Below are 11,207 nucleotides of genomic sequence, written 5' to 3'. Positions count from 1 at the left end.
ATCTCTAATCTCGTCAAGGAAGTCGAGGGACTCTTTCATGAGCTGCTCATTTTCCTCGGCTGAGAAGAGATTCACTCGTAGGCTTTCTGAGCCCACTTCCACTGGAAGCACTGCTTCGGATCCATACACCAGCTGAAAAGGTGAATGCCCCGTTGCCTCCTTCTCGGTTGTCCGGAGTGACCAGAGGGTTCCCGGAAGTTCCTCTACCCACTTGGACTTTTGATCCTCTACTCTTTTTCTGAGAGCGTTAAGGATCTGTTTATTTGCGGCTTCGGCTTGGCCATTACTCTGAGGGTGGCAAACCGCGGAGTAAGCCAATTTTATCCCGAATTGATCAGTGTATCGGCGCAAGGGCAGGTTGTCAAACTGTCTGCCGTGGTCGAACACAAAAACTTTTGGGATGCCGAACCGAGTTATTATGTTCTGCCAGATGAACTGTCTGACAGTTTGCTCAGATATGCTTGAAGCAGCTTCCGCTTCAATCCATTTGCTGAAATAGTCGATTCCGACTATCAGCCACTTTCTTTTGTATGGGGCCTCGGGAAAGGGTCCCAGAATATCCAACCCCCATTGCGCAAATGGAAGAGGATTAAGAATTGGCTGGAGATCTAGGCATGGCCGATGGATTACCGGTGCAAATTTTTGGCATTTCTCGCATTTTCTGACCATGTTCTTTGCATCCGAGATCATTGTAGGCCAAAAATACCCTGCCCTGAGAGCTTTGTGGGCTAAGGTTCTCCCTCCTATGTGGTTTCCGCAGATGCCGAGGTGAATCTCTCGGAGAATATAGTCGGCATCCGTTGGACCCACGCATTTCAACAATGGAGCGGAGAAGGATTTTCTGAGGAGTTGGCCGCCGAAGACGAGGAATCGTGAACTGATCCGCTTTATCTTGGAGGCCGAATTCCTATCCTCGGGGAGCTCGTCCCTGAGTTTATAAGCCAGGATGTCATCCATCCAGCTCGGCTCGAGTGCAGCGCAGCAGATTGATATTGCTTCGGCTACACTCTTTTCTCGGCGCACCTCCACATAGACAGAACGGCTTAACTCAGTCAGAGTTGAGCTTGCAAGTTTGGAGAGTGCGTCCGCTTGAGCATTTTGACCCCTTGGGATCAGCTCTACTTCGAAAGATCTCAGCTTCGCAATTGTCGATTTGATCCTTGTGAGGTAAGCTGCCATTGAAGGCTCTTTAGCCTCATACTCCCCCCGGATCTGATTGGCGACCAGCTGAGAATCTGTCTTGAGGTAGACATGCTCGGCTTCCAACGATATGCACAGGTCTAAGCCAGCAATGGCTGCTTCATATTCGGCCTCGTTGTTAGAGGTTTTGAATGAAAATTTTAGTGCATACTCGAAGGTTTTGCCTTCGGGAGAGGTAATGACGACCCCTGCCCCCGAACCGTTCACGGTGGAGGACCCATCCGTGAAGACGGTCCATATTTTCCTCCTTGCATCCAGAGTTTCCTGATAGGAGCACTCGGCCAAGAAGTCTGCCAAGGCTTGCGCCTTGATGGCTGTTCTCGGCTGATAACCGATACTGAACTCGGTGAGCTCGAAAGCCCACTTTGCTAGTCTACCGGATTTTTCAACCTTGCCGAGGACTTTCTCTAACGGCTGATCAGTTAGAACCGCTATTTGATGAGAATCAAAATAGGGTCGCAACTTCCGAGCAGCCACCACCACTGCATAAGCCACTTTTTCTAACAATGGGTAGCGCGTCTCGGCATCCGTCAGGGTGTGGCTGACGAAATAGATCGGCTGTTGAACTTTTTCTTCTTCCCTTAGCAGCACCGCGCTTACCGTGGCTGGACTGACCGCCACGTATAAGTATAGGATGTCTCCTACGACTGGCCTTGCCAGTGTTGGGAGTTGAGCCAGGTGTTCACGGAGCTGCTGAAAGGCTGACTTTTGTTCGTCTCCCCATTCAATGCCTTTTGAATTTTGGAGCTTCAGCGCCTTGAAGAAAGGGAGCCCTTTGTCTGAGGCTCGTGAGATGAACCTGGACAAGGCAGCCATTCTCCCGGCTAGACGCTGAATATCCCTTTTTGTCTTCGGCTCGGGGAGGTCTAAAGCAGCTTGTACTTTGGCGGGGTTTGCATCAATCCCCCTCTTGCTGACCATGAAGCCGAGGAACTTGCCTGACTTCACGCCGAAGACACATTTCTTCGGATTCAGCTTCATTTTGTATTTTCTGAGGGTGGCGAAGGTTTCGGCTAGGTCCGTGACATGATCTTTTTCTTTTATGCTTTTGACGATTGAGTCGTCAACATAAACCTCCATGTTTCGGCCTTTCTGCTCGGCGAAAACCTGATCAACCAACCTCTGATATGTTGCCCCCGCATTTTTCAATCCGAAGGGCATCATTCTGTAATTGTACAACCCGGAACTTGTTATGAACGCTGTTTTAGCTCGGTCCTCGGGGTGCATGAAGATCTGATGGTATCCCGAGAATGCGTCCATGAAACTGAGCAGAGCATGCCCGCTTGTCGAGTCGACCAGTTGGTCGATCCTCGGCAGCGGATAGGAGTCCTTGGGACATGCCCTATTCAGGTCCGTGAAGTCAACGCACATCCTCCAGTTACCATTTGCCTTCTGAACCATTACAACATTGGCCAGCCACTCCGGATACTGACAGGGTTCAATGAACCCAGCATCTAGGAGCTTATCGACCTCAGCTGCGATGTTCTGGTTCTTTTCGGCGGAGTAGTTCCGCTTTTTCTGCTTAATGGGTCGACTGGAGGGGTCGACATTAAGCCTATGGGAGACGAAGTCCGGATCAATCCCGGGCATTTCTGCGGCTGAGAAGGCGAACACGTCTCCACTGGCCCGTAGGAGTTGGACGAGTGCCGCACGGGTGTCTGGCTCCAGTGACGACCCGATGCTAACACATCTGTTCGGATCTCCTACGGTCAGTTCTATTGACTCGGTCAGGTCATCCGTCTCCATGCTCTTAGAGTTGGATTCCTCGAATTCCGGCCTGCTATCAATATTAGCAGACTTTCCTGACCGCGGCTGGCCATCAGAGTCGTTCGGCTCTGAGGCGGAGTCAGCCTTTTGGCCCCCATCAGATTTCTCGTTGTCTGGGGCTTCATTAGCCGAAACGTCTGAGCCTCTCGGCTTTTTGGCGTTTCGGTCCCGGTGCTTTTCCTCCCCATCGCCACGGTCGCCTCGGCGAGACGTGGATGGCTTGAGGTGATTGCATCGGCGGGCTTCTTTTTGACTGCCCTTTATTTTCTCGGAGCGTCCCTCGTCTGAAACGTATATCATGATTTGATGATACGTGGAGACGACTCCTTGAATGCCGTGAATGAGGGGTCTCCCCATGATCACGTTGTATGCAGATGGAGCATCTACGACCAAAAATTCGGCCATGATATTCCTAGCTGCTCGGCCTTCGCCGATGGTGACAGGAAGTGTAATCTTCCCGTCAGGATACGAGGAAGAGCCGTTGAATCCAGACACCGGGTAGGGTGCGGGGGCCAGGTGCTCGGCTCCCATCCTCAGCTGGTCGAACGTTCCTCGGAAGAGGATGTTCGCCCCGCTACCGCCGTCGACGAGGGTCCGCCAGACGTTGCGGTTGGCGATGCCCAGAATGATTACTAGGGGGTCATCGTGGGGGTATACCACCCCCTCACAGTCTTCGGCTGTGAACAGGATGTTCGGCGCCGGTGATTGGGACTGCCGAAGCTCAGCCTGATGAATCTGATGGGTTAGACCCCTCAGTTGGCGTTTGGCTGTGCCTTGCGAGATTCCCCCGGAAATAACCAGGATGTCGAGGGACTCCTTGCCCTGAGGTCCCTTATCCTTCTTCCGAGCGAAGTTGAGGTCTTGCCGAGAATCTTTTTCAGCTTTTTTCTCCTCGCGCCTGTCCGCGAGGTATTGGCTCAGGTACCCCTTGCGGACCAGATCCTCAATCTGGTCCTTCAGCTGGACGCAGTCCTCGGTGCGATGTCCGGGTGAGTCATGGAACTCGCACCACTGGTCCTTTCCCCTCGTCTGATGCCAGGGAGGCAACGGACGAGGTTTTTTAAATCTCCCCTCGTCCTTCGTCGTGCTGAAAATCTTAGCACGGGGAAGGGAGAGTGGAGTGTATGAATCGTACCTTCCCGTGTAGGGAAAGTGTCTTTCCTTCTTCGGCTCGGCAGCAGAGGACGGTTCTGAGGCCTTAGCCTTCCCTTTCCTCTGCGCCGAGACTTCGGGCTGCTGCCCTTTCGGCTTCTCAATTCTCGGACAAGACTGAGACCTGGATCTGTTCCACTCCTCGGCTCGGATGAACCTATCCGATGCTTCCAAGGCTTCCTCCAGGGTCTGCGGGGGATGCATGACCATGAAGTCCAGGAACTTTCCAGCTTGGAGGCCGTTCCGTAGCGCGAACACGGCCAGGCCTTGATCCAGGCTTGTGATTCCGGATGACTCGTTGCTGAAGCGAGTCAGATAGTCGCGGAGGCTCTCGTCCTCCGCCTGCTGCAGACTCATTAGCTCTGCAGTGGTCTTCTCTCGGCGGTTGGCCGTAGAGAATTTGCTCTTGAACTTGTTGGAGAGGTCGTTCCAACCGGTTATGGAGCCTTCCTTGAGCCCTTTGGTGATCCAGGATTGGGCAACACCTTTGAGGGTCGTAGGAAAGTATTTACACCAGGTAGCCTCAGACCTCGGGTTCAGATACATGTGCCCCTCGTAAGAGGCAATGTGATCCTTAGGATCTGAGGTACCATCGTAAGTAATATGTGCCGGGATTTTGACCGTTGGCACATGCTCTTCCAGAATCCACTTCTGGAAGGGCGAGTTCGATGGAACCATGACCGCCTTCCCCTTGTACCCAGCCTCAGGGACCTCGCTCCCTCCTCTCTCAGAGGTGGAAGTGGTTTTCGTCCCCGGCTGAGACAAGGTTGGGTGGGGTCCGGTATCCTCTGGGAAGGTGAGGCGGCTATGCACACTCACCTCCCTCGAACCCAAGCGTTCGTGAATGCTTCGGCGGGCGAATTCCGGGTCCTTGGAGGGCCCCATAGAATTCTGAGCTTCAGAGTGGTCAGAGGGTTGAGGGTTCCTCCTCCTCTCCTTACTGGAGTTTCGGGTGTCCCCTCGCCACCTCTGGCCGAGCTGTCTATGTGGTGGAACTTGTCCACCATCATCCTGACCGATCCTCCTTTTCAGGTTTCTCGGCTGGTGATCATCAGGCATCTGGATTGGAGCCCCTTGAGCTTTAAGGAACTCCATGCAGATGGCCACTGCTCTGGCCACTTCCTCGGTGGAGGGTCCGGAGGGAGGAGTCTCCTGCGGATGTGACCTGGATTGCACGCTATGGCGCGGCGGGGAATTCCTCGCACCTGAGCCACTCGGTCTCGGGGATGGCCCCGGCTGCCGAGTGTGGTGCGAGGTGTTCTCCTCCTGGAGGCTAGGACCTCTTGAGGCTCCCCTTTCCGGAGAAATGGGGGCCTCCGATTCGGAAGAGGCTTGCTCCGGGGAGGGATAAACCGGCTGGCGTTCCCTCACCGTAATCCGGCCTCCTCCCTTCTTAGCCTTCTTGGAACTCTTTCCACTCTTAGTCATGGCGACTGCCGGAGTGTTTGATGACTGACGCGAAATTTAGTAGCGTTCCCCACAGACGGCGCCAAATTGTTTCGGATGAAAACAATCGAATCTCGGAAGATCCTTTTATCTTGAGGGAACTTGGTCTCGGTCCGAACGACGCCGGAGCCGAGGGTTTCCTGCACAACAAATACACGTAAACTAGCCTCGGGGGGGACGCCGAGGAAGGCCCCTCCGATGCTTAAGTCAGTATATTAGAGAGAGAAAGCTGTGCAAGAGTTTAGTTGCTTGAGGCTTATTGTCTTTGTCTTACCAAGAATTGACCAAATTGTTGGCTTTTATACCTTGGCTAATGAAGGAGGCGGATTGGGCCCGGAAATCAGTTGGGCTGGGCCAAGCTGATTGGGCCGTTGACTGACCTTGACATGGCTTTGAGGATGTTGATTTTTGACTTTAGCATATTTGGAGAGTTGAACCTTTGCCTTGGGCTTTTAATTGGATCATTCAGTGACCAGGCCCAATTGGACTAAATTGGACCCAAACACATTGTATTTAATTTAACAGTTGATGTTTGAAAATGACAAAAATCATTGTTTTAAGTGGACAACACAACATAACACATCTTACTTTGCCAGCTTAAAGGAAAGTTTGCCCACTATACCCAATCAAGAAGCTAACTAACTAAGCTTTACTTGCCTCCCAAAAAATTAAAATAAAAAGTCTTACTTTTATACGTCTGGTACTACTCTCTTTAAATTGAAAAAGTTACTACATACTTGTATTTTGTAATGCTTGCTTAGGTATTAATTAAACTATATTTACAACGAGCACCAAGAAATAAGTGTAAGTAGTCAATATGATCATGTCATCTAACTAATTATTTTTGTTAATTGAGTTTATGCCTTTATGAGTAGTATTCAAGTTTTGAGATTGAATTTCGTCATCCAAATACATATTTTAATTTACTCCTTAGCTAGAAACGCTTTACCTCGTTAACACTTAGTATATACCTTAGCAAAAGATGAGAATAGAGAGTCCATTTATATTGGTTGAACAATCTAAAGGCCGGTGTTGTAAATGTTGGACAATTAGTTAGTGATGATAGATTTCGTTTGTCTTAGTTTTACACGCCATTATAGTTAGAGTTCAATTTTAAAAAATTCTCATCATCAATAAATTATACAAGTACGTAATTTATTTGATAATTTATTTATTGAAAACTACCAAATATGATGCCAGTAATCAAATTTGTTTATAATTAAATGTAATATGAGATTTGACCTAATCAAAACCATAACCGCAACCTCTAATGCCACCACCTAACAATCTAAGGTCATGAAAGGTGTAATAGTATGGAATAGTATGTGAAATTAGCAGTTTATACTATGCTCATCTTCATTTAGTTTAATCAACAAAATAGAGAAATAATTATACACAGATAATGATACAATTAGTCCTTAAGCTCATGCATTGTATCATGGCTAATGGTGGGACCTTTAATCACAAAATGGACCCCATGCGAGCTCAACCCCATCGCATTATAACCATAACAATAATTATGATCAATAATTTGATTAACTCAAAAACAATGTACAAAAATACAAATATTGACGGATCACAACTATATAACGCGGCAATACCTTTTAAAATACCAAAAACAAACAAAACCTTAAATTTTATTTTCCCTTTTAAAATGGAAAATAAGATAGAATTTCCACTTGTCAAACTTTCATTACTTCAACAACTGGCAAATGAATCTTCCACTTACCTCTTTTTTAACCGTAGTTGACTTCCACCAACCTCTCCTATATAAACAAACCCTGTCTTCCCTCTCCCTTCAAATTCATATCCACCAAAACCCATTTTTTTCTCAAAAACTTATTTGAGTTATCAACTTATTATTTTCATTTTCGTCTCGAGTTAAGAGGTTGAGGGTTCGATTCTTATCTAAGTTTAAACATTCCGACCACACGAAAGTTAAAAAAAATATGGGCAACTACGCATCTTGTGCGCTATCATCAATGGGCAAACATAAATCAGCTAAAGTGGTGTTTCCAACCGGAGAAATCAAGCAATTTCAACAACCTACGAAAGCGGCGGAACTTATGCTTGAAATGCCCGGGTTTTTCCTTGTAAATTCAAAGGCTTTACAAATTGGAAAGAGATTTTCAGCTCTTAATGCAGATGAAGATCTTGAGATTGGCCAAGTTTACATCATGTTTGGCATGAAAAGGGTGAATTCCTTTATTACTGCTGCCGATATGGGAGCTGTTTTCCTTGCTGCCAAACGCGGCTCTAACGGAAAGGTGAGGGTTGTTCCTTCATACTCCGTTGAGAGTGAGTCAGAATTACCACTGGCGCATGAGGAGGACGCGCTAGAGATGAAAGTTGTAGTTGAGGAGTTGTTGTCGGAGTTTAAGCATAGGAGGTCTGTTTCCCGGTCTAAAAAGCCGGTGTTGGAAACTATTGTGGAAGAACCTGTTAGCATTTTTTCAAGAAGGTGAACAAGCAATCAAGTTTTTATCCTTATGTTATTAAGGTAGGAATAAAAAGAAAAAAGAAAAAAAAAATGAAAAAATTGGGCTTTTTGGATTGAATTTGGAGGCTCTCTTGCTAGTTTTAGATGGAGGGAGAGAGACTGAATTCATATCTGCTGGGAGAAAAAAAAAAAAAAAAAAAATCTCGTGGTTTATTACTCGTTCTATTCGAAATTTAAGATAATTATTAATTTCGGGTGAAGGGGTAGATTTTTAAGGGTGTGAAAAGATGTGCGTATTGAAGATATGTATTCTTTTGATTTGAATTGTATTAATGGTTTTAGGGGTTTTTTTTGTGACTTGAGAGGTGCTTAATCACCTAATCAAGTTATTGTTGTAACCCTTAATTCTCATAAAAATATATATTCTTATGTAAATTGTCAAGAAAAAAAAATTACTATTATGTAAATTGGTTGTATAAATCTTTGTCTTATTTTAACCCCCTCCCTCAATTATCTATCGTTCTTTAAAACTAATAATGGATTTTGTTAGTATTTGATTGTGCCAACGCAATTAAGCAACATAACAGATGGGACATATTTCTGGATGGCATATGGACATGTTTGATAATAGGAAGCTACATCCAAAATAATTATTCAATGAAAAATAATTTAATTATTAATATGATCAACTTGATTAATTAAAACACCCTTTAAAATATTAAAACAAAAATTTTATAATAACATATACTAGTTCTATTGTTTCTTAAAGTTCTTTCAACTTATAATCTACTACCTCCATTACCTATTATTTGCAAAAGAAGAATATTTTATATCTAACAAATAATACCTCTTTGTTGCAAATAATAGTTAACGGAGGTAGTATTTATTTTCATCGAGTTCAAATGAAAACACCTTAAAATAGTACACTTTGTAATTTATCAAGTTAAATTTCTCAAACAATGCGCGATGGCGTACTAATAACTACAATAAGTTATGGCCTTACTAATGATAATAATGTTATTAGTCTTTTTTAATTTCCTAATGATGAAACCTTCACTAGCTATTATCAGCCTACCATACGTTGCTTGTATGTGTATCCCAGCTAGAGGCAATGTGTGGCGATAGACGTATCTACTTATCTACACTGTTGCATAGTTATAGACCATAAGTTCAAAATTATTTATAGCGACTCCCTTCATAATCTTCATGTTAATGATAATAGGCTTGATAGCTATGTTTTTTCAGAGTAGTAACCTATGTATGAAAGAGCGTGATAGAATATAGTCATGTATTCCGTAATAATAAATTTAAAATTATTGATATTATTTTTACACTTTTATTTATTTATGGAATATTTATATATACTGATATGGTAATATACGAGTATATATATATATTATCATCATCTCATAAATGATCAAATAGTCCATCATAAAATCCTTTCAATCAATATATGCAACAATATTGTATGTATAAAATCCTTTCAATCCTATCCATTAAATAAACAGAAAAAGTCCACACGCAAAATAATGCTAGGGTCACAAGGCTCACAACTCACAAAACAGAGGAATGAAGGATGAAAAACATGGCATTGCCACTTAATAGGCAGTCATATGGGGTTTGTACTTTGAGTTTTGTCGACGTAAATTACGACCAATTTAACAAACGATAATTAATGCCCATTTTCTACGCATAATAATAATTCATTAATTATTATTCAAATGTTATTATTATTATTAATTAGTAGAATGGTATATGTATGGTAGCTTTAATATGGTAGGAGGTTTGTTGGTGATGTGAAATTGGTTGAATTTAGTTATAAAAGTAGTCCAAAGTGGAATTTACCCTTTCTTTATGCATGTATTGTTTGACAATTTTAACACGTAATATCGTCTATAACGCATTAAGTAGCTTCAAAGCGTTGTATGGCTGCTCCAATTCAGATCTTCTTATCAATATTTGACCCCCCACATTAATGAAGCGCCATGGATTACTTTTTTCGCTTTCATGTTATCTGATCTCTAAATTAACTAATTTATTAGCTACAAATACAATGTGTATATCGATTGAAATTTGCTAAACCTTGATTGTTACAATTTGCTAAATACCATGCAAATTTTGTTCCATTTGAAGTTAAATACCAACGTTTGACTATTAAGAATTAAGGACGTTAAACTTTAATCAATAATTAAATTTTTTTAAAAAAATTATATTTTTGATAATATGGATGCAAATTATTTTACTTATATGTGAAAATACTTGAATGAAAATATATGTATAACATAAAATATCTTCATTGAAACCATTTGCTTCAATTTTAGCCGTCTATAGTTATCGGCTTATCGCCGTCATCTCCACGTATTTCTATGCCCTAGGTAAAATCTCGAAAATACCTCGATATAAACAATACATGTTGATCATGTTAATTATTTGTATTCCCTCTAAAATTTCACATTAATTGCGTGTGAAAATTAATTGTTGGTCAAAACATAGATTTATTTCAAAAATATTCGTGAGAGAGAGTACATATCATCATCATTTTTTTAACACTTCAACATTCTAGCAATTAGGTCCACATTAAATTATTGATTAATGTACTCTTAGCTTGCTTTTTATTGGTCAATAGCGAATGTACTTAAAAGAGGTGGATCTGATACTTCGTACGCAATATACAATAACGACCATGAGAAATGCATTAGAATTTGGAAATGTTAATCTAGAAACATGAAATTGAGGTCTTAACCTTAAACTTTAAAGAACCACAAGTGGTCCTATTCATTTCCTCATCAAATTTATGAGGAGGTCAATTCCTCAAACCAAACTAGCATTTTCCTAGAAAGAGCATTGAAACACACAACTTAATGACTCCATATCTTGAGCTACATTGCATATTTTCATGGGACCATGACACATTTGGAACCATGTGGTTCAAACACAATAAGGGTCCAGTGGGCCATAGTTGATGGTGAGGATTCATAGTACATAAAAGTATACTATTAGTACTCATTTGTATTATACCGTATAAGTGGGCCATTGTGTGTATAATGGACAGTTTTCCAGTTGGGCCTGTCTGATGTTGTGGTCCACTAGTTGTGGACTAAAGGGCCCATGTTTCGTGCGTCGGTTCTATTGTCTTCTATCTATGTTGATCATGAGTATCATTTTATCAAGCTATAAATCTATAATGATGGATTATTATGTT

The 11,207-nt window shown here is 43.1% G+C and overlaps 1 protein-coding gene across 1 annotated transcript; it reads left to right on the top strand.

Annotated features, from left to right (window-relative positions):
* Nucleotides 1-7,348: 7,348 nt before the first annotated feature.
* LOC110720350 lies at nt 7,349-8,515 on the top strand. Its single transcript, XM_021899369.1, has one exon. It carries the CDS (start codon nt 7,515-7,517, stop codon nt 8,028-8,030), a length of 516 nt encoding a protein of 171 aa, XP_021755061.1. The 5' UTR covers nt 7,349-7,514; the 3' UTR covers nt 8,031-8,515.
* Nucleotides 8,516-11,207: the final 2,692 nt, after the last annotated feature.

The sequence above is a fragment of the Chenopodium quinoa genome, unplaced genomic scaffold (assembly GCF_001683475.1).
Source record: "Chenopodium quinoa cultivar QQ74 unplaced genomic scaffold, ASM168347v1, whole genome shotgun sequence".
Classification (NCBI taxonomy): domain Eukaryota; kingdom Viridiplantae; phylum Streptophyta; class Magnoliopsida; order Caryophyllales; family Amaranthaceae; genus Chenopodium; species Chenopodium quinoa.
This window is presented reverse-complemented; position numbering and strand designations above follow the sequence as displayed.